At 38.3% G+C, this 23,537-nt stretch overlaps 1 protein-coding gene and 1 pseudogene across 2 annotated transcripts in view; one reads left to right on the top strand and one right to left on the bottom strand.

Annotated features, from left to right (window-relative positions):
- EGF (epidermal growth factor) overlaps positions 1-23,537 on the top strand; it is a gene marked incomplete at both ends in the record, with an annotated part of 91,858 nt that overhangs the window by 31,284 nt on the left and 37,037 nt on the right. Inside the window, 6 exons of the mRNA XM_079707682.1 lie at positions 9,591-9,716; positions 10,803-10,925; positions 16,409-16,531; positions 17,416-17,541; positions 18,640-18,776; positions 21,779-21,927. Of these exons, the coding sequence (XP_079563808.1) occupies positions 9,591-9,716; positions 10,803-10,925; positions 16,409-16,531; positions 17,416-17,541; positions 18,640-18,776; positions 21,779-21,927 (784 nt within the window). The remainder of the gene's footprint in view (positions 1-9,590; positions 9,717-10,802; positions 10,926-16,408; positions 16,532-17,415; positions 17,542-18,639; positions 18,777-21,778; positions 21,928-23,537) is intronic.
- Positions 12,078-13,205, bottom strand: LOC307049683 (large ribosomal subunit protein eL30-like; annotated as a pseudogene). The gene is made up of 2 exons: positions 12,931-13,205; positions 12,078-12,149 (listed from the first exon to the last, which is right to left on the bottom strand). The product of its transcript is annotated as a large ribosomal subunit protein eL30-like (transcript).

Raw genomic sequence — 23,537 nt, 5'->3', positions numbered from 1 at the left:
TTCCATGCTGCAGGGAGTATCACCCTTCAAAATGAAGAACCCAATCGTGTCATTCCTGGGTTAAAATCAGTTGTCAACTCTCAATTGCCAATAATAAAACCCAGTCTTTTTATCTAACTGGTTCACGGGGTACCCCGTTCATTTCTCAGCTTCCACTCTCACTATTTTCTGCATTAAAGTCTGGGCTGCAGCCATCCTCAAAGATTTGATTTCCTCCAGGGAGGCATGCTTGCTCTCTCCTCCAGCCTTTTGGCATGTTCTGGAACACTCTTTCTTTCTTTCTTTCTTTTTTGACCGCATGGCTTGCGGCTCTCAGTTCCCCGACCAGAGATTGAACCTGGGCCATGGCGGTGAAAGCCCTGAATCCTAACCACAAGGCCACCAGGGAACTCCCTGGGAGAACTCTTTCTAATTCTCGGCAGTGGCTTACTCTTCATCCTCTGAGAAACAGCTCCAATATCACTTCTTTCAGGAACACTTTCCCTGACCTCTTCACTCAGAGCCTCAGTAGCTATTTGCAGAAAATAGCAGATTTCCCCTGTCACAGGGCACTTATCATGTTTTGCCGTAATCGTCTGTCTTCCTCAACTTCCTTTGTCCTATGAGGACACAGAATACAACTCTCCATTGTACTCCCAGTGCCTAGAGGACATTTAATAAACCATAGTTGGAAAAAAAAAGACTGAGAAAAACACCCTTTGGTACCGTCTCCCTGCTAAATAATGCCACGAGGAACAAGTTCTAAAGATATTTAATATCTGAATACGTGTTGCCTTTCTTCCCTGTTGTAAGCCCCTGCCCTTGGCCAGACAGTCTTCAGCGAGCCTGCTTCCTTTTGTATAGTTATGAATAAATCCCGGTGTTTTAAATCAGTTTTCTCTGCAGCAGATCTTTGCAGCTTAACTCTAGTGAGAGTCTTTTTTAGGGTCTTTTAGACTCTTTTATGCTTCAGTCTTTTTCTTCTTTCTTTTCATTAAGTGGTCTAGCTTTCAGGAAAAAGGTCTGGGCTAGAAGTAATAGATTTGGGAGTCACATGGGCTGCTGTGTAGGAAATAGAAAAATGGCACAGGTTGTATTGCTCTTAGAAATAATAGTCATGACCATTGACTGGGTGCAGAATGATCTGGTCTGGGCTTCTCCTACATTATCTCATTTAATCTCCACAAAAACCCTACAAATTAAGTGTGATTATTAGTACCATTTTATAGATTACAAAGCTGAGGTTCAGAGGTGTCACAATTGCTTGTTCAAGTTCACACTGGGGTAGACCTGAGATTTGAACCCAGGCAGACTGACACCATGCTGCCTCCCAGCTACCCTCTCACTATTGTCTATAGTTTCCTATCTTAGGTTTGCCTTAATTGTTTTGGGATAACCTGTCATTTGGCATATTCTTGTCTATCCATGGCCTGATGGTGGTTAAAGGCTTCAGTCTGAACAGATTATGGGGCCCAAACCTTATTTTCTTTCTCTTTAAAAATTTTTTTTCCACTTCAGGAACTCAGAAAATCAATCTTTCTCTCTCTCTGTCTCTCTCTTTGTCTCTCTCTCTCTCACTGACACACACACACACACACACACACACACACACACACTCTCCTCCTCTGGTGCTCTGAAAAGAGACACAGAGTTGATCTCACATTTTTGTTGTCATGATTAAACTTATTAGGCAACAGTGTTCTCCTGGCTGCCCTGACACCTATGCTGTTAGAGTTGTCCCTCAGTATCCACGGGGATTTGTTTGGACTCTGGCCAATACCAAAATCTGAGGATGCACTAGTCCCTTATAAAATAGTGTAGTATTTGCATATTACCTAATGTCCTTCCTTATACTTTAAATCACCTCTAGATTACTTATCATACCTAACACAATATAAATACTACGTAAATAGTTGTAAATACTATGTAAACAGTCTCTGGCACAAGGCAAATTCAAATTTTGTTTTTTGAAACTTTCTGGAATTTTTTTAAAGAATATTTTTGATCCACGGTTGGTTGAATATGCAGATGTGGTGTTGAACTCATGAATACAAAGTACAGACTGTATATGAATCTCAGAGCCAGTGCGGGAACTTCTTTGTATACAGTGTTGATGGCATTATTTCAAGCTCAACATTTAGAGAATTTGCAACTATAGTTTTACTGCTCACAGATGTTCTTTTGTAAAAGGTGCAAACAATTTTGCTTTCTTCTGTGATTCTTTAAAATGTAGATTCCAGTTTTAAGCTCATAAGAGAATTTCAAAAGCGCCTTCTTTGGAAAATGAAGCACATCTGTCATCAACACTGTTTAAAATACTTTGCATTCATTTCAAGCAGAAAAATGTTGCTGAATTTCTTTAACTCTGAGAGTTCCTGAAGGAGAACTGTCTCCACCTAGAAATGTACCTGCTTATGGAAGTGACTAGTGTAGCTAAAACTGCCCAGGTGGGACTCTAATTCACTTTGATTATGTCATTGCTGGGGTTTCTACTGTAAAACCTTGGTTTTTTTGATACCTCTAGAAAAGAATCATCCTAGATATATGAATATTTCGTTCACATAATTTTTTCTTAAAATGTAAATATTGTGGTAAAGTACACATAACATAAAATTTATCATCTTAGCCATTTTTAAGTGTACAGTTAGGGGGCATTAAGTACATTCACAGTTTTTGTGCAACCATCACCACCATTAATCTCCATAAACCTTATCATCTTGTAAAACTGAAACTCTACACCAACTAAATGAGAACTCCCCATTTCTGCCTCAGCCCCTGGCAACCACCATTCTCCTTTCTGTCTCTGTGATTGTGACTACTACTCTAACGACCTCATATAAGTGTAATCATATAATATTCCTCTTTTTGTGACTGGTTTATTTCACTCAGCATAATATCCTCAAGATACATCTGTTTTGTAGCATGTGTCAGGATTTCTTTTCTTTCTAAGGCTGAATAATATCCCACTGCATGTATATATCACATTTTGCTTATCTGTTTATCCTTTGATAAACACTTGGGTTGCTTCCATGTTTTAGCTATTGGGAATAATGCTGCTACAAACATGGGTCTGCAAATATCTTTTTGAGATGCTGCTTTTAATTCTTTTGAACGTATACTCAGAAGTGAATTGTTGGATCATACGGTAATTTTACTTTTAATTTTTTGAAGGTCAATTATACTGTTTTCCACAGCGGCATTTATTTTTAAACTGCTCCGAGGCTGTTGATTTGTTTTTAAGATTTTTTTTAAGCTGTGGAAAACAGTATAATGTAAAAAAATATTTTACATTTACACCAACAGTGCACAAGGATTCCAATTTCTCCATACCCTCATCTACACTTATATTCTGTTTTCATATAGTTTAAATGATCAGTTCAAACACCCAAAGCTCTGTTATTTAATTACAGAAATCTTAGCAAATTATGGATTTCTGTACTTCCTAACATATTTATAGATAGTTATTGACATTTTCTTAATGATGAGGGTCACATTTACAAAGATACACGTCATTGGGGCAAGAATAGGACTGATTTGACGCAAAGCTGGGTTTTTTTTCTTTTTTAAATTAATTAATTATTTTTGGCTGCGTTAGGTCTTTGTTGCTGCACGTGGGCTTTCTCTAGTTGGGGTGAGCGGGGGCTACTCTTCGTTGCAGTGTGCAGGCTTCTCATTGTGGTGGCTTCTCTTGTTGTGGAGCACGGGCTCTAGGCATGCGGGCTTCAGTAGTTGTGGCACGTGGGCTCAGTAGTTGTGGCTTACGGGCTCTAGAGCTCAGGCTCAGTAGTTGTGGCGCACAGGCTTAGTTTCTCCACGGCATGTAGGATCTTCCCTGACCAGGGCTCAAACCCGTGTCCCATGCATTGGCAGGCAGATTCTTAACCACTGCGCCACCAGGGAAGCCCAAAGCTGTGTTTTTAATGCAGGTTTGCCCTGACACCAAATGGCTGCCATGTGAAGTGCCTTTTAAATACTTGGAATGGCTCTTTATCAATTTTCTATCTTTCTTGCTGTTGTCTTTTGCTTCTTGCTGGTTTCCATATGCCTGGCTGTGGCCTCTTTATTTTCTGAGGCTTTTTCCTGCCATTCATTTGTTGAGGAACCCAGATCATTTGTCCCTTGGAATTTCCCACATTCTGGATTTTTCAGATTCTATCCCCGTGGTGTCATTAACATGATTCTGTTTTTCCTATACACTGGTAGTTTTAGCCTAGAAGCCTTATCAGATTCAGATTTTTTGCAAGAGTACTTTATAGGTGGTACTGTGGGTAGTACCGCATGCTTCCTAGTGACCATGCCAGAGGGCATGTAGTGGCTGGGTCTCCATTCTTTTTGTGATGTTCAAGATTCATCAGTGGTTCAGGTGTTGCCAGCCTGGTCTGTCCATTATAGAGTTTCCTAACAGCCTTTTGTGTAATGGCTTTACAAGCTATTAATTGTCATTGCTTAGAGGCATTTTTTCATTAGAGGTTTGAAGTAATGACATTCTAATTCTATCACTGCTTATTTGTTGAATAACTTTTCCACATCAGCTTTATGATTTCCCTGAGGAGCATCTTTTATAGGAAAGGTAAATTAAATGCTTGATTTAATCTTTCCCTTAATTTATCTGTTTTCAGAATAAAGGGTTAGTGTATCCTCCAGAGGTGACCTTCTTTTAAAAAAAGCATCTTTATGAATTCAAGGATGTAAAAAATATTTGAAATGTTTTTATTCATTGCAGTTACTATCATTTTCACACTCAGATTATGCTGTCTTTCTCCAGGAGGAGACCTGAGATAAGGCTTCTAGTTGTGGGAAAGATGACCAGTAACTAACCCTTGGTGGTCTAGAATGCTGGGCTGAGGCTGTGTCTGCGCTCAGCAAGAAAGAACATCGGAATCATGTAGCCACTCCTGCTAGTGGGGAATGCACTGCGGATGGGGGTGGTAGCAATGGGAGCGGAGACCTTCACACCTTGTGTTTGCATCTTCATGCTGTGGACTGGCCAAGCTCCTCAGAAATAGGTCTGAAATAAGGAAAGACTGAGTGGGCCTGAGGGGTGCATCTGAGAGTAAAAGGCATTTATTTTTTAACTGCTCAGAGGCTGTTGATTTGTTTACTTTCTTTTTGTTTTTAAGATTTTTTTTAAGTGGTCCATTTTTTAAAATCTTTATTGAATTTGTTACAATATTGCTTCTGTTTTATGTGTTGGTTTTTTGGCTACTGTTGCATGTGGGATCTTAGCTCCCTGACCAGAATCAAACCCACACCCCCTGCATTGGAAGGAGAAGTCATAACCACTGGACCGCCAGGGAAGTCCCGATTTCTTTACTTTCTGATTCTTAGGTTTAGATGGATAAGGATACCAAGTAGCTAAGTTCTGGCTAAGTGGTTTTTTTTTTTTTTTTTTACTATAATTAGGAATTCCAATAGCACAAAATAACCATTCTCATTTCTTCCTTCTTATTTTCTATTAACAAAGAAGAATAAACTTCTATATTACACAGTTTGGGAAGTTTTTTGGGGAAGGTGAGGGAGTCATTTATTCAGGGAACTCACTAATGAAAAAGACAATAAATAAATAAAACAAAAATCATAGACATTTATAGAAAAATATATTGTATATATAATTTATATATTTTATTATACATAAAATATATAGCATAACATATTAATATGTTAATATATTAATTTTATTATGTATCAGTATATAATGGTCTATATCAATATATAATATTAATAATATAAATATATATATTTCTATAAAAACCCATAAAAATATATATATTTTTTATATATATACATAAGTATATACATATACACAAACACACATATTATATACATTAAAGAGATGAGGTCTGTCATTGAACACTTGAGCTCGAGTCCCACTCCTACCCCTTATTAACTATATGTGATCCTTAAGATACTATTTCCTAATCTGTAAAATGGAAGACAATAATTACTCTGCATAGCTCAAGGGCTTGTTATAAAAATTACATGTGATAATGTAAATGCTTTAAAAATGTTATTCAAATTTTTAACTGTTGGGGGTGCTAAATATTTAGTTAAAAGAATGATTCAAGTGAATGGGTTCAAATGGAAGAGACTAGAAAGGCTTTGTTGATGAGGTGAGTCTGACACTGAATTTGAGGTGGAGAGAAATGTGTGATCAGTGGAAAGAAGCAGGTTTGGGAATCCCACGTGTGTTGTTTCATAAGTGCGCCAGGGTAAGATCTATAGTTTGCTTGGCTATAGCAGAGCTCATGAGAGCTTGTGATTTGGGCAGTTATTGAAGGCGCAGTTGGTGGTGGACATTAAACTCCATGATTTAGGAGCTTTAATTTGAGCTCAAAGGTAATTAGATTCCACTGCTGGGCTCTGGGAGGGAGGTTATCTGAGGTCAGCAGCAGCATTCTGCGTGCTAGCTTCAGCCTAATTTGAAGCTAAAGAACAGCAGATTAAGGAGATTAAACAAAATACAGCCCTCAATCCCCTATGTTTTGCCTCTTCCTAAAATGACCTTTTAAGTGTTTAGTGTCTGAATTCAGGTCACATCATCAGCACAGCCATTCAGAGACGAATAGTGATTGCTTTCCTGCCTATGTTCATCATTGAATAGTAATGTATATTGTTAATGAGTATCATTAAAACCATCATCAGTATGGTATAGTGGAAAGAATACTGACCATCTATTTGAGTTGTAACTCTGAGGTTGACTGGAAATTCAAGGAGAAACCAAATAAAGGAGTTAAGTTGCAGGTTTCATGATCACAGGTTTTTGTGCATGTGTTCCAGATGTTTGTAGCACCGCTGTGTTGTAAAAGGCACCAGGTTAGGTGCTATTGGGACTATAAATGTGAATGGGATACATGTTTTATCCTCAAAGGCTTACTGATTAATGAAAAAGATATATACATATATATATAGAATTGTGATGATGTTGGTGATGTTGATGATGATAATAAGAACACACAGAAGAACAGGTAAGAGGTAGTAGAAAAGTACAAAAAAAAATAAATAACATTGGATCTAGATGAAGAACAGAGCAATTTCCTGTACCCTAGACATTAATTGTTTTCTCCGTAAGTCAGTTTGAATCTCCATTAACATATCATAAGCCGGCATTAAGGTTTGAGAATCTTTATAGGTATAAATTTAGAGGAATTTACAACAAACATTTGATTCTGTATAGAACCATAATTTTTTTAAGTGAGGGATCTCAGAGAATATCTACTTCAACACTTTTATTTCATGGAAACTGAAGTCAAAGGGATAAAGTGATTTTATGTAAAAGGCAGGACGAACACAGAACTCAGTTTTCCCAATTCTTAATGCAGTGGTCGTCTATCATACTGGGTTTGGAAAGATTTTTATAGGAGATATTTACAGGAAGCATAATCTCTCAATTTTTGGTTACCTCAAGAAAGTAGTAGCACTTTGGTGCTATTAAAAGGTGCTATTAATCAGGCCTTTCTGGATTTTTGTTGTTGTTCATTTGTAAACGTTATAAAAAATACAGTTAAAACAATCACATACTCTTTTTTAGAAATTTGAATTAGGTACATTTTGTCTCCAGTACATTTGTGAGTTTCTGACTTTAGTCATTTGCTTTAAAAATTGGGGTCATTTTGTTTCTAATTTTCTTAATTAAAATTTTGATATATGAAGCGTGTAGGAACATGAAAAACAATGTTACTAAACATGCATAATTGGCATAAAAACCATGGACAAGAAACAAAATTTTTGGAATCAATATCCAAAAACTATTCAGTGTAGGGCTTCCCTGGTGGCAGAGTGGATAGGAATCTTCCTGCCAGTGCAGGGGATATGGGTTCATTCCCTCGTCCGGGAAGATCCCACAAGCCACGGAGCAGCTAGGCCAGTGCGCCACAACTACTGAGCCTGCACTCTAGAGCCACGAGCCACAACTACTGAAGCCTGTGCCCCTAGAACCCGTGCTCCTCAACGGGAGGGGCCGCCGCAGTGAGGGGCCCGCGCACCGCGGGGAAGAGTAACCCCTGCTCACCACAACTAGAGAGAGCCTGCGCGCAGCAATGAAGACCCAACACAGCCAAAAATAAATAAATTTTAAAAAATTTATTTTAATTATAAAACTATTCACTGTAAATCTTAACTTAGTTGATAATATTGCAACAGTATTAAATAATTATGCATGTAATTCTATCAAGAGATCTGAATAAACAAGTTTAAAATAACTGAAGAAATAACGCAGATTAGCTAAAAGGAGGCGTACATAACTGAGGTGAAAGTGGGATATTCCATTAGTACTTTAGGTCAGTGTTTCTCAAAGTGTGGTGTAAAGACTCCAGCATCAGAATCATTCCAGATTCCGGTAACAGTGAGCCTTTCCCTTGATGTATCAAATCAGAATCTCTAGAGGGTGACGTGCCCTCCAGGTGGTCTCAAGGTACATTAGAAACATTTTCAAGGGGGCAAGAATATGTTTCTAATGTGATGCTTTGTCGGTCAAGAAAAGTGTTTAGTAACTTGAAGTAGAAGGAAAGGGGTAGAGTCAGAGTGAGGGGCACCTTTCTAAGTAGACAGACACCAGAGAAACAGACCTGCATGGGGGACAGTCTCAGCCCCGTGCACTACTGTGCTCAGGCTCTCGCTGGCTTGTTTCTTGTGTCTTTCACAGCAAGCCTGTGTTTTTAGTGGGCTCCTCCCCTTACTCACAGGCTCTCGCTGATCTCTGCTATGCCAGGTCTCCTGGTGCCTGACCCCAGTCCTCTTCCTCTGCCGTCACCTATTGCCAGAGCTCTGGCCTCCATAACTACATGCACCTTGAGAGCTGCCCTCAAATTCAAGCTTACCTCTGTATTTCCCAGAGCATTTCACAAAGTCATTATTAAAATTGGCAAAATTGAGAAGGAACAAAATTCGAACAGGGATATATGTGTTACTAGTTTAGCCCTTGACTCTGGCTTTAAAAACCAAAGGTACCAAGTTGGCCATTTGTTGTTCAATGTATTTGGCTAATTTAATCCAAGCACCTACCTTACTGAGCAGATTTTACTATTTGCCCTGGGCTATTTTGTCACACATGGAATGCTGGCAGCAGTAAACTCAGAAACTTGGGGATAAGACATATGGCAGTGGTATATACTGTCTGAAAGAAGTTGTACTTTACATAATGATCCTAAAAACAGATAAATATATAGATCTGACCTATAAATATTATACTTAAGAAGAGATGTTCTTCATTTTGCAGCCTTTTTTGCTTCTTAAACAGATATTTCATTTTCAGCATTTCTGTTTATTGCCTTATTTATTTTTTAAATAAATAAATACTTTTGATAAAAGCAGGTCAAAAAGAAAAAGCTATTAAGTTGTGCTTAGTGTTTGTAACCCAAGGAATGACATCTCCAGGTAATTAGTATGTCCTATCCCAAGAGCTACTGTAGGAGAGATACAACTAGAGAAATAAATGGGCTTCAGAAGGCTGAGTAATCTGGGCTAATGTTTGACCCTAGAGCAGTGCCACCTCCGTGAGACAACACCCCTGCTGATGTCACGGGAAGATTAGAGTTCTTAGGAGCCATGAGGGGATCATGCATTGCCCTTGTCAAAACACACCTCCACTCCAAATTAACTGCCTTCTCTTTTAGATCAGAAACTCTGCAAACTGAGGAAAGGTAACTGCAGAAGCAGCATGTGTGGTCAAGAGCTTAAGTCCCATGTGTGCATGTGTGCAGAGGGATATGCTTTAAGCCAAGATGGAAAGAACTGTGAAGGTAATGTGTGGTGAGCAAGCACAGCCCACCTGGGCCAGTGGCTGGTCTTCAGTGGGCAATCCAGAACCTCCATGTGAAACCAATTTCAAGTTTCCTCCTTTGTTCCCCCAGAAAAGCAATTTTATTTTTTCCCCAATTTTAAAGCCCTTGTAACACTTTCAGGTCTCCTTTATATCTTGTGTTCCCAGATCGGATACTTTCAGAGGCTACTCAGGGATTGACATAAGGCAGGGATTCTCTGAGTGGACTCTACGGAGTTCTGTGGGTTTGACGGTGTGCAAAATGTCCATATTGTCAGATTTTTTAGGAAAGTAGTTCCGTAGCTCCCATAAGATCCTCAAAGGGTATGTGACTCCCACATCTTATCACATAACTGTTTGATAGGAATCTTGAGAAACTGCACCTTGGCTGGTTAACTTGGGCTCGTCCTACTGTGAGACTCCAGGTCCGATGTAATTAACCCAAGGAGAAATGCCATGTCCTTTCTCCTGGGACGTCCAGTGAGTTACTGATGAAAAGAATCCAATGGCTGCAATGTACATTCAGTGGAATTAGTTGGGGTGAGACTTCAGGTAAACCTGGCATCTGCCTGTTAACTGCAGCCCCCTGCTTATGTGGGACTAGTGGGCGACAGCCATAGCATAGAACAGTGATCTGCAAGGCTGGGTTTCAGCCAGAGTAAAACTGCTAGGGAATGCTCCCATGTTCAGGTGAAGGGCTCCTGTCAGCATTGAGAAAGTTGAAGAGCAAAGCAGGGGCATGTCCTGCCCTTGTCGAGAACTTTCTAGGGTCCTTGCCTTAAATGGCTATATCTTTTCAGGGGAAATAGTACTGCTTTATCCCAAGAGTAATTTGAATATGAAAATCTGTATTTGAAAGTATAAACTGTGACAGTTTAAACCATGGCTTTCATGATATTTGAACTAATTTCTTTCACCCTTTGTTAGAGTAGCAAAAACAGTCTTGCCATGGTCAGTTACAGCAGATAGAGGTGTGAGATACCCTACTTTTTGCTGACTTATTAGTGATACTACAATTTATTTTCAAAAATAACCGTCTGACTGTTTTACTGTTGTTATGGTGTAGATGTCAATGAGTGTGCCTTTTGGAATCATGGCTGTACTCTTGGGTGTGAAAACATCCCTGGATCCTATTATTGCACATGCCCTGTAGGATTTGTTCTGCTTCCTGATGGCAAACGGTGTCACCGTAAGTCACAACAAGTATTTATTGCATTATTTCCTTCATTTTCACTGATGTTTCTAAGGTGGCTATGATCTGCGTTGGTGGTCCTCGGTCAATAGTATACATCAGGAGTAACTTGGAGTTTTATTTTGGTTTGTTTTTTTTTTTTTTTTTTTAAATTTATTTATTTATTTTTGGCTGTGTTGGGTCTTCGTTTCTGTGCTAGGGCTTTCTCTAGTTGCGGCAAGTGGGGGCCACTCTTCATCGTGGTGCGTGGGCCTCTCACTATCTTGGCCTCTCTTGTTGCAGAGCACAGGCTCCAGACGCACAGGCTCAGTAGTTGTGGCTCACGGGCTCAGTCGCTCCGAGGCATGTGGGATCTTCCCAGACCAGGGCCCGAACCCGTGTCCCCTGCATTGGCAGTCAGATCCTCAACCACTGCGCCACCAGGGAAGCCCTGGTTTGTTTTTTAAAATGCGAATGACCAGACTCTATCCCAGTCCTGTTAAATCAAAACCTCCAACAAACATGTATTTATATATTTTACTGTTTATATACCTCTGAAAGGTAAGCATGTAAAAAACATAATCATGATACACTATTACATCCAAAAAACTCGCTCGAATTCCCTAATATCTAATACCCAGTCAGTTTTCAGGTATAACCACAATACCGTTATCACAACTAAAAAAATTAACAATAATTCCCTAATAACATCAAGTATCTAGTCAGTTTTCAAATTATCTTAAAAAGTTTTCAACAGTTGATTTGTTTGACTAGGTATCCAAACAAGCTCCGTGTGTTATACTGATATTAGCTGATACCTCTCTCTCTATCCTACAGATTCCCTCTCCTCTTTTTTTTCCCTTGCAAGTATTTGCTGAAGAAACTTTTTTTCCTGCAGAGTTTCTCACACTCTGGATTTTAACTGAACACACTTCTAAGATGTCCCTGTCCTTCTCAAACTTGTAGTTAGATCTGCAGGCTTGATCAGATTAGGCTTTGAAATTTTGACAATAATACTTCATTGGTATGTTTATACTTCCATCAGGAGACACATAACATCTGGTTGTTTCTCCCTCTGTCATCCGTTCTAAAGTTCCCCAATGGTCTTTTTTCTTCTTTTTTTAAAAAACAAACTCTGGACAGTTTTACTGAAGAAAAAATATGCATGATTTACTTTTCACCAGTCCATTCTGGCATTCTTCTAATGCTGTCAGAATCACCTGGGTCAATAATAGCCAGTGTGTGGGCTTCCCTGGTGGCGCAGTGGTTGAGGGTCCGCCTGCTGATGCAGGGGACACGGGTTCGTGCCCCGGTCTGGGAAGATCCCACGTGCCGTGGAGCGGCTGGGTCCGTGAGCCATGGCTGCTGAGCCTGCGCGTCCGGAGCCTGTGCTCCGCAACGGGAGGGGCCACAGCGGTGAGAGGCCCGCGTACCGAAAAAGTAAAAAATAATAATAATAATAATAATAGCCAGTGTGCATGTTACTGACCCTTTCCAGTCAGTCCTCACAAGGGTCCTCCTGCTCTGCATCGCTAGTGCCAATAGGATGAGACCGAGTTTGGTTCAGAAGCGAAGGAAAGCTTTATTACTGGACCAGAGATTGGAGAGATGTGAGCTCACCTCCATAGTACATGCTCCCCTGACACACCGTGGGCAGGGCTGCTTTATAGGGTTCTCCACAGCTGGGAGGGGGCGGAGTTCCCATTGCGCACACACAAGTGTGCTGCTCAGGCTCCAGATCGCAGTGCTGGGTGCAGGGTCTCTGCACACGGCTGTCACTGCCATGTTGAATTGAGGGGTCGAGCACAGTGCTTCTGCATATGGCCCACCGAGCTGCAGTAACAGGTGCAGCAGTTCTGCGCTGGGAACTCTGATCCCATGTATTAGGCGCAAGGCCTCTGCACATGGCCCCCTACATGCAACTGAATCGAGACTAAGCCCAAAGAAGAGGTTAGACCTTATCTTATCACCTAGATTCCATCTTATTTTTCCTGAGGACCCCAGTAGGCTTTGCCAGTGACACACATACTCTAGTATATTCCACATGTTGTGCCCAATTCAATATTATTGCCACTGTAGTGGTGGCCATCAGTTTCGGCCAACATGGTGTAGTACTCTATTTCAGATTTCCACAAGGCTGGGCATTTGTTGGTGAGGATGATCAGTTTCTCTTTGCCTTGTCTGAACATTTCCAGAATCTGCTTGTACCTGCAGCACTTACTTTCCACTTTCTATAATGAGTTGGAGCGTAGAGTCGATCAAGCCCAGCAACTTTTTCGTCTTCTTTTCGGCCACCATTTTTCTGCCTTAGGGTGGGACTGCCTCCAACCAAGAGAAGCTGCCAAGACTGCTGGGAGCAAGAAAGAGCCCAGTCATCTTTCAGGGAATCGTTGTAGTGGCCATTAACACTCATTTCCTAGATTCATTATTTCATCAGGGGATTTGAATGATGATATCTAGTTCTAATATTTCTTTTTAATCATTAATTGTAATACCTTTATAAAAAGAATGTTCTCTCATTAACTATTTGGTGACTTCAAGATACAATTCTTACAGTTAAGGCAGTATAAATGATGAATTTTTTCTCTTTGTTTACTTATATTTAGGATAATGGGTTGGTTCTTTAACATCTTCCAAAGGTAGCCAATGGGGTTTTTTAATTTTAGTTTTTATTGAAGTATAGTTGATTTGTAATATTGCATTAGTTTCAGGTGTACAGCAAAGTGATTCAGTTATACACATATATATGTATATATCTATATTCTTTTTTAAAAAATTCTTTTCCATTGTAGTTTTTTGGGTATTGAGATATTGAATATAGTTGTCTGTGCTTGTTGTTTATTTTATATATGGTAGTGTGCATCTGTTAATTCCATATTATGTCAAATAGAAGTGGTGAAAGTAGGCATCCTTGTCTTGTTCCAGATTTTAATGGGAAGGCTTTCAGCTTTTCACCATTGAGTATTATATTGGCTGTGGGTTAGTCATAAATGGCTTTTATTATATTGAGATATATTCCTTCTGTACCCACTTTGGAAAGAGTTTTTATCATAAATGGATGTTGAATTTTATCAAATGCTTTCTCTGCATCTATCGAGATGATCATGTAGTTTTTGTCCTTTCTTTTGTTGATGTGGTGTATCGTATCGATTGATTTGCATATGTTGAACCATCCTTGTGACCCTGGAATGAATCCAACGAGATCATGGTGTATGATCCTTTCTATGTGCTTTTGGATCTGGTTTGCTAATATTTTCTTGAGCATTTTGCATCTATATTCATTAAAGATATTGGCCTGTAATTCATCAAAGATATTGGCCTGTAATGTCTTTGTCTGGTTTTGGCATCAGCGTGATGGTGACTTCAATGACTTTGGGAGATTTGTTTTTTGTTTTTTGTAAGTATTATTATGAACTCTTGGATTTTTAACATTTTTTATATGTTTCAACCCGTTGCAGTTGTTATTCTTACCAATGAGCAGATTGTCTCCTCTTTGGCTGGTGGGAGAATCTTCAAATGGGTTCCAGACCCCAGTAGTCTTTGATAGTTTTCTCTTACCTGGTAGGACATATTTTCCAGGCTTGTCTTGTACATTCCATGTTCTAGACCTAGAATCAGCAATCTCTCAAGGCCACTGCTTCCTTTTTATGAGAAATAGTATTTAGAAAACATAACCTGATTCAAAGTCAGTTATTGTTTTGAGTGTTTTAGGGCATCAGATTTAGGAAAACACTTTCTAAAAAGAGAAATACATATGAGTTTATATGAACATTCTCAATTCAAATTTAGGATTACATACTCAGATACCTTCTTATGGGTTTCTTATTGAATCTACCAACATAGCTAAGTAGAAACAAATGTTTAAAATCATATGGGAATTCCTTGGCAGTCTAGTGGTTAGGACTTGGTGCTCTCACTGCCAGGGGCCAGGTTTCAATCCCTTGTCAGTGAACTAAGATTCCACAAACCATGCAGTGCAGCCAAAAAAAAAAAAAAAAAAAAAAAAAATCTCATATATATTGTCTAGTACTGCTTCACAGATGATGGAGAATATGTTAGTCTGGATGTTATATGTGCTTGTGAAACAAGGCACAGAAAAATGGATGGATGGTAATGAAGTTCTTGGATATTACCCACTACCTTTGTGACTGTTTATGGAATTTGCCCTTCTTCTAATACCATGTGGTTTATCTGTGAGCAGATATTCTCAAGTACATGATGATAAAGAGTCCATTATGTGCCTAGTAGGACACACAGAATCTCACTTGATTGTCAAAACTGCTAGAACTTCTATAGTATATATTTTACATTTTAATATTTGATTTACTTGGAATTTATTTTGATGTGTGGTATATGGTAGAGATTTAGCTTTTGCCTCAAAGTATTACTCATTTATTTCTCTACCATTTACTGGATGATCTTCCACATGCTCAATGATTTAAAATACCTTTATCACATACTATATTCTTATGTGTACTTGAGTCTTTTCTAAAATGAGCTTTCCAATCTTTCCTATAACTGTATTTCATTTATAAGGTATATTCTGAAAAACTTATAATACCTGCTTTAATACTATCAGGGAATATTTTGATGCAAAAAAAATCCACATAAGTTTACATAAAATAATTATCAAGTAAAAAAAATGCTTTCACAATAATTATCTTCCATTGAAATAAATCTTCATTTTTTTAAGGTAATGATGTAAACTGGGGCCTTGTTCTTTGAAAATAATAATTTAAAAAGTTAAAGAAACTGTAAAATGTTGTGCTTGATATAAACCTTGACATTTAGACTGGGGCAATCTGAATTCTATCTATAACTGTGCAGAATCATAAGCAAATGAGTTACCAGATATCTACAAGGTTCCTGACAAACCAAACCATTGAGAAACTGTTTGTTAGATAAGTAAATTTGTTAGTTAAGTGCAAACTGTTTATTTCATTTGAAATTGTGACAAAATAAATTTTACAAATTGCAAAAAAATAAAATGAACTTTCTGTCTGGTTCTATTGATATTATCCTCTTGGTCTATTCCTGTACTCATTACCCACTGTTTTAATTATTGCATCTTTGTGATACATTTTGATATTTTTTAGAGCCTCTCATTCTGTTCTTACACCTAACCATAGTTACACAATGTTTTTAGTTTTCTTACACATGTAATTTGTTTTCCAGATGAACTTGAGAATCATTTGCCCAAGTTCCATTTAAAATATTTTGGAATTTTGATGACTAATAAATTAAAAAGTATTAATTGTCAGTGAAGAAACTTTGAGGAAACTAGAGTCATTTTCCAAAATTAGAAGCCCTTCTTTAATTTGTTTTAGATTTGAAACTTTTTCTTTATTTTTATATCTCCATTACCACAACAATTCATAAATGTTCAATCTTTATTTAACTTATTCTTTTCAGGATATCATTTTTTTTGTTAGCAACTGAATTTACCAAATTTCCACAAATCTGATTTAACACTAATCTTGGCCTCATTTTTCATTAATTAGAATTAATTTCCTGCCCAAGCAATGTGTCTGAATGCAGTCATGATTGTGTTCTAACATCAGACGGTCCCATATGTTTCTGTCCTGAAGGCTCAGTGCTTGAGACAGATGGGAAAACCTGTAGTGGTAAGTTTATTTATCTATAGTCTGTTTGAAAACATTCATTTTCTAACTGACACCTAAAAATCCATCTACTGACAAAGGAGAATAGATTTTCCAACATTACACATTGAAAGATATTTACATAATGGATTAACATATGGATTTAAATAAGATTTTTGTGTTTTGTTTTTAGATAGCATAGTGTAGTGGGTATGAGCAAGAGCTTTGAAGCTAGACAGCCCTGAGATAGCATTACCAGTTACTAGCAGTGTTGTTTTGGACTAGTTACTTGCCCTCTTTTGGTCTCAGTTTCCTCATCTGTAGAGGTTCATGATACCTGCCTCCTGGATTTGTAACCAGCATTAAACAAGATGGTGGATGTGGAGTGCTTAGCCTGTTCCTTGCACCTATGAATACCTCCCTACTTTTATCTTCATAGAGACTTAAGCATATAGAGTGAAGGCTATAACTCAAAATTAGCAAAGAGTTATGTGTGACATTTTTTTAAATAAAAAGAGCAAAAGAAGTCAAGAGACCAAAAATGTGAGAGAGAAAAAAATATATTAATCACTAGGAAGAATTAGACCAGCTGCCAAACTCATCAAAATGCATTTTTTACTCCAGCCAGCTGCCAGTGTGCTTGTTCACAAATTCAGTGATAGAACAAGAAGACAAGGGTCATTGGGATGTGAAGGATTAACACTGAAGATGTCAGGTTATAGGGAAGTAGAGTATGGTGACATTTTCCTCCTAATCTCTGAAAAATAAGTTTGATTGTGACAGTATGAATGATTGTGGAAATGGTTTTAAAAAGCAATGTATATTTGGTTCATCTTAATATTTTGATGAAAAATTGATATTTTTTTAATACCATAACATCATTAACATCAAGGAATTGTTTTTTGTAGGTTGTTCATCTCCCGATAATGGTGGATGTAGCCAGCTCTGCATCCCTCTTAGCCCAGTATCCTGGGAATGTGGCTGCATTCCAGGGTATGACCTACAACTGGACAAAAAGAGCTGTACAGCCTCAGGTTAGTGCTGTGAACATTTGAAAGTGTGTCTCTGCAAAAAAGATTATGTGAAAAACAACATTTTATTTAGAAAGTGTTAAATTGCTTTTGGCTTCTGCATAGAAAGTCTGATTTTTTTAATTTTTAGAAATGGAAAACAAATCACATTATAAATATAAATAACATAAATTAACATTAAATAAATAATAATTCTGTGTTTGAGGAACATTTTGAAGTTAATTAGTGTTAAACAAAGATTTACTATAACATCAGGTATGGCATTCCAGTATACGTGAAAGTCATAACCAGAATAGTCTTAAAACACTTTATAGTTAAGGGGCATTTAATAAATCTTTGTAGATTGATTTGATTTTTATCTCTCTGGTAAATGTAATAATCATAATACTTTGACAAGTTCTGTCCTTTTCATGACAAAATTTAATATGAAGTTGTGTGCTTCAACTATTTTTTCATCTTCTGATATTACATCTCATGTCCTTCAACAGCCTTGGAAATCCTAGATTTATGCCAAATTGATTTAATCTCTCCTGAGGTTCATTATGCCTGTAACCTGGGATAACATAATGATGAGCCTACAGAGCTTGCCTTAGACCCCAGTACCCTTAACTTCTCAGGGCCTTAGTTAATATAGCATAATCTGAGCTCTGAAAATTATCAGGGGTCTAGTTATTAACTCACATAATGATACCTCCATTTTAAAACTGTCCAGACCAGAGAGGGTATTTTTTTGGACATGAATTAATACAGTCTGCTAATAATGTTTCAATATGTGTGAATCAAGGAGATTACACAGCATAAGACTTACATCATTTAGTTAAGATGTTTGTTACTTAACACTGTCTCTTTCTATAAGTAATTTGCATTTTAAAAGCAGGCACCTAGACAGGGAGGAAACCAGTGATGAAATTCTGGCCATAAGTCACCTCATGGAAAAGGAAGTCTTCTTGCCTGTCTTAACCTACACCGTACAGGTGGGAAATTAAGAAACAAGTACTGCAGAAATTAAGGAAGAGGGTACAATGAATGGGAAGGGTCAGAAGTGCCTTTTGGGTTCCAAGGCATATTTTAAATGCAACCATATTTAAATTTGGTTATTAGGACCACCACCGTTTTTGCTGTTTGCCAATTCTCAAGATATTCGACACATGCATTTTGATGGAACAGATTATGGAACCCTGCTCAGCCAGCAAATAGGAATGGTTTTTGCCCTAGATCATGACCCTGTGGAAAATAAGGTATGGTTTTGCTGCTTGAACAGATGTGGCTGTGCTTTAAGGACAGAGTAGAGGATTTTATCCTAACAGATGACCTGGGTTACTTGAAAATCCCCTGCTAAGCTCAGAACAATTAGGCAAAGAAAAATTTAAATGTAGATATTAAAACATCATTTGAGAAAGTTTTAAGGATGTTTCTGTTATCATAACCCTACCCTGTTCCTGCTGTGATTCAGCCATTTTATTGGGGATAATTTGAACAGAATCTGAAGTTTAGTTTCCTCTTTGGAAATAAGAATAGGAAGCTAGCACAGTGCCATACACACAGGAAGAGCACCATAAATAGGTTTTTATTTATTTGTGTTTTGGGAGAAATAGGAGGTTGAGGTGCAGCATAGGAAGTATGGTTTACTAATTTGCATTTAATACATGTCCTTAAGGGAGGAAATTCAGTGACCTCCTAACCATGAAAACCAAGAAACATGTTTTACAGCTCATGTGTGAATGGCAGTCTAACACAACATTATTTATATAATAATTTTACATGAAGTTTTTTTTGTATAAACATTAGAATTTCTAAATTATCAACCCAATCAGCTGACGATTTGGTCTTTAATTTCTTGTTATCTTTATGCTAGGTTAGAATGTGCTTGAAATGATATGTTACAGTATCTTCTGGAGATGAAGCAGCCAATAATTATGAAGTTACATAGTTATTAATCTCTCCCTCCATAATGATTTAGTTGTTACTAGATGGTACATTAATTCCTAGAATTTTAAAACTTGTGCTTTTGTTTCTTCTTGATTTGAAACATTCTGGTAAATGGCCAAAAGAGACAGAGTGAAGCAAATTGAGTCTGTGTTTAATTAGTATGGATTGATAGCCAAATATAACTACTTTTGCAAATAGAAGTTTTGTAATTAAATACTAGCAAACAGTTCTTTTTTTTTCTATGAACTGAATCTATTTGACTCCGTAGAAGAATTATATTAACAGGAAAAAATTAATAGAATCAGTTCAAGATTCATTTATTACCAAATTAGTTTTTTCCCACACAGTCAGTGTTTTTTACAACTAGGTGAATAAGGAAACCTAAAATGAACTTTAAGTCATGTGGCTTATTCATGGTTTTTCATTTCTCTGGTCAATGTTCTCATTTGCTTGCTTCTCAAACTGTGGTCCTTAGACCAGTGACATCAACATGACCTGGAGCGTGTTAGAACTGCAGATTCTCAGGCTCCACTGCGACCACTGAATCAGAATCTGCATTTTAACAAGATTCCCAGGTGACTCGTGTACACATTTGAGTTTGAGAGGCAGAGCACTAGCAGAGTATTTTTTAATATAATAAGTGCCCATTTTTGTATTATGGAATAGAACCTTTTCTATTTTATCCAGAAAGATGATAATCCTTTATTTAATTACCATTTTATGAATATTCTCATTATTGATGATAGGTTTATGTACATATATGTACTCACAGTTAATATTCCACATATGCTATCATTAAATTGTCAGCTAACCCATAGCAATTTTTTATTCTTGTACCTGTTCGATAGTCTGCATACTAGACTGAAAAAGAACTTTGCATCTTCAAGGTATGTTCTGTTGGACAAAATCTATTAATTAAAATGGAATTATCTACAGTTAGAGATGAAAGGAACTTTAGCAGATACCTAGTCTGACTTTGTCATTTTTATAGCTGAGAAGATTGAGATTCAATGACTTAACCATGTACACTGTTATTGGGAACATAAATTGGTGCAGCCACTGTGGAAAACAGTATGGAGGGTTCTCAATAAACTAAAAATAAACCCAGCAATATAACCCAGCAGTTCCACTCCTGGGTATATATCAGAAAAAAACAAAAACACTAATTCAAAAAGATACATGCACCCAAATGTTCATAGCAGGATTATCTACAATTTCCAAGATATGGAAGCAACCTAAGTATCCATCAGCAGATGAATGGATAAAGAAGATGTGGTACCTACACACACACACACACACACACATATACACACAATGGAATACTACTCAGCCATAAAAAAGAGTGAAATTTTGCCATTTGAAGCAACATGGATGGACTTGGAGGGTATTATACTCAGTGAAATAAGCCAGACAGAGGAAGGCAAATACTGTATGTTATCACTTATATGTGTAATCCAAAAAATACAACAAACTAGTGAATATAAAAAGAAAGAAGCAGACTCAGAGTTATAGAGAACAAACTAGTAGTTACCAGTAGGGAAAAGGAAGTGGGGAGGGGCAATATAGGCGGAGGGGATTAAGAGGTACAAACTGTTATGTAAAAAATAAGCTACAAGGGTATATTGTACAACACAGGGAATATAGCCAGTATTTTATAATAACTATAAATGGAACATAAACTTTAAAAATTGTAAATCACTATATTATATACCTATAACTTATATAATATTGTACATCAACTACACTTCAATTTTAAAATAAATAAATAAATAAAATGCTTTAACCAAGGCAATCAAACAAATAAGTGTCAAAACTGGGAGAGGAAGCTGTGTCTCCTGACTTGCAGCGAAGTGGAATCCTGTGGATCAAGCAGTAGAAGTTAAAGCTCAGCTTGCAGCCCCCATTAAACTGCTCATCTTTGTTCCCTTTCAGGCTGTAGAAGCCGTTAGAGTTCAAGTATGATGGCTTTGTTATTGACCAATGATCAAAGATAAGCAAATTACCCATAGCAATAGAAATATGTGCCAGGCACAAGGCTAAGAACTTATATATATAAAACGAATGCGCTTCATAGTATTATCCCCATTTTACCAATGAGGAAACAGCCTCTGAGACCCTGATAAACTTGCTTAAGTTTACACATGTCTGGGAAGCAACCGAGGTGGAGTTCAGTTCCAGGTGTGTCTATCTCCAAAGCCCAGCTCTTAACTATTGTACTGTATAATATAAAGATTTACTGACCTCATTTGTATATATTCCACATTAAGTTTTTAAACAAATCAAACTGAAATGCCTGTGTTCTCTTTTGTAGATATACTTTGCCCATACAGCCCTAAAGTGGATAGAGAGAGCAAATATGGATGGTTCCCAGCGAGAAAGGCTTATTGAGGAAGAAGTAGGTGTGCCAGAAGGTCTTGCTGTAGACTGGATTGGCCGTAAATTCTATTGGACAGACAGAGGGTAGGTTTCCTCTTTCAGTTTTAAGCCACATGGGAGGGGAGTGATTGGACAGGTAATACAGCTGGCTTCATCCTCCACTTTGAACACAGGAAAATGTTGCTGGGCACCTGACTGGGATCGGAGGAAAGCTGCCCCCAGTGCTTTCCATAGTCCCTCCACCTCCTCCCCACCACCAAACAGGACATTCCTCCTCTTTTTTTTTTTTTTTTTTTGCGGTACGTGGGCCTCTCACTGTTGTGGCCTCTCCCGTTGCGGAGCACAGGCTCCGGACGCGCAGGCTCAGCGGCCATGGCTCACCGGCCCAGCCGCTCCGCTGCACGTGGGATCTTCCCTGACCGGGGCACGAACCCGCGTCCCCTGCATCGGCAGCCAGACCCTCAACCATTGTGCCACCAGGGAAAACCGACATTCCTCCTTTTAATCAAGACTCTATCTTTCATCAAGGTCTGTATCCATGGGCAAGTTTTGAGGACCAAGAAAGCAGCATGTGTTTTTGCATTTCAGGCTATTGGTTGTAATCAGGGAAACACAAAACCTGTCTGGATATAATCAGCAAGCATTCTCTGAGCATCTGCTGTGGATCAGGCTCTCTCCTAGGTAGCATGGGAGATACACAGGAGCATGAGAAGCGCTCCATGTTTCCAGTCACCTTACAGTTTAGCCAGGGAGATAAGACACATGTACACAGGGAAAACTAATACAAATGCTTGGTCTAAATCTCAGTACAAGAAATATCATAAGGTCATGCATAAATAATTGCCAAATAAAGGATGGATACTCCCAGAGGGGGCTCTGGAAGGGGCTTCAGGGATCAACTTCCCCTTCATTTTACAGGTGGGGAAACAAAGGCTCAGAAAGGCTAAGTGATTTATTCAAGGTTGCACAACATTTAAGTGACAAGTCTTGCTAGAACCCACATGTTGGCTCTCAGGGTGGGAGAGATGGCCTGTTTCCCTCTGATGGGCAACAACAGGACCAGAGAGAAGTTGTGGTGTGTCTGTCCTCTGGGCACACTGCTCTTGGGGCTGCAGGAAGCACGGCTGCACTTGGTGTGTGTGTGTGCGTGTGTGCATGTGTGGCCTTGTCAGCCCCAAGAATGGGGCAGGAGAAGGGGGAAGAAGGAAGTGGCTGCATCCCTTGTGTGTGCTAATGAGAGCCCACTTCCTGCTTCTGAGCAAGAAGGAGCCAGCCATGGAGTACCTCACAGAAGAAGGTTAGAGATTCCATGCTCTGGGATACTTTCTCAGAGTAACTTAAAGCTATGGAGTGACCTGGTGGCCAACCCAAACTGCTGGCACCTCTGCAAGCTTGTTAAAGTAAAAGAAGAGAGAATTAATTAGGGTTTCACCTCTGAAATCAGTGGTCCCAACATAGAGGAAGAAGTCCCAGGGAGTGGATTTATGTGCTTGAGGGTAGGCTTTCTATGTCCCAGAAAATCTCTTTTGGTCTGGATAACCCATGGGAAACAAACAGGCTTTCAAACATGAGCCAGATGCATGATGTGGTGCCCAGTTATCAATAATATGGCATTTCTATAACCAGAGTGAGTATATTTTAAATAATTCATTCAATCATTTGTTCATTCATTTAACCATACCTTCATTCCATTA

The sequence above is a fragment of the Hyperoodon ampullatus genome, assembly GCF_949752795.1.
Source record: "Hyperoodon ampullatus genome assembly, chromosome: 1".
NCBI classification, from domain to species: domain Eukaryota; kingdom Metazoa; phylum Chordata; class Mammalia; order Artiodactyla; family Ziphiidae; genus Hyperoodon; species Hyperoodon ampullatus.
This window is presented reverse-complemented; position numbering and strand designations above follow the sequence as displayed.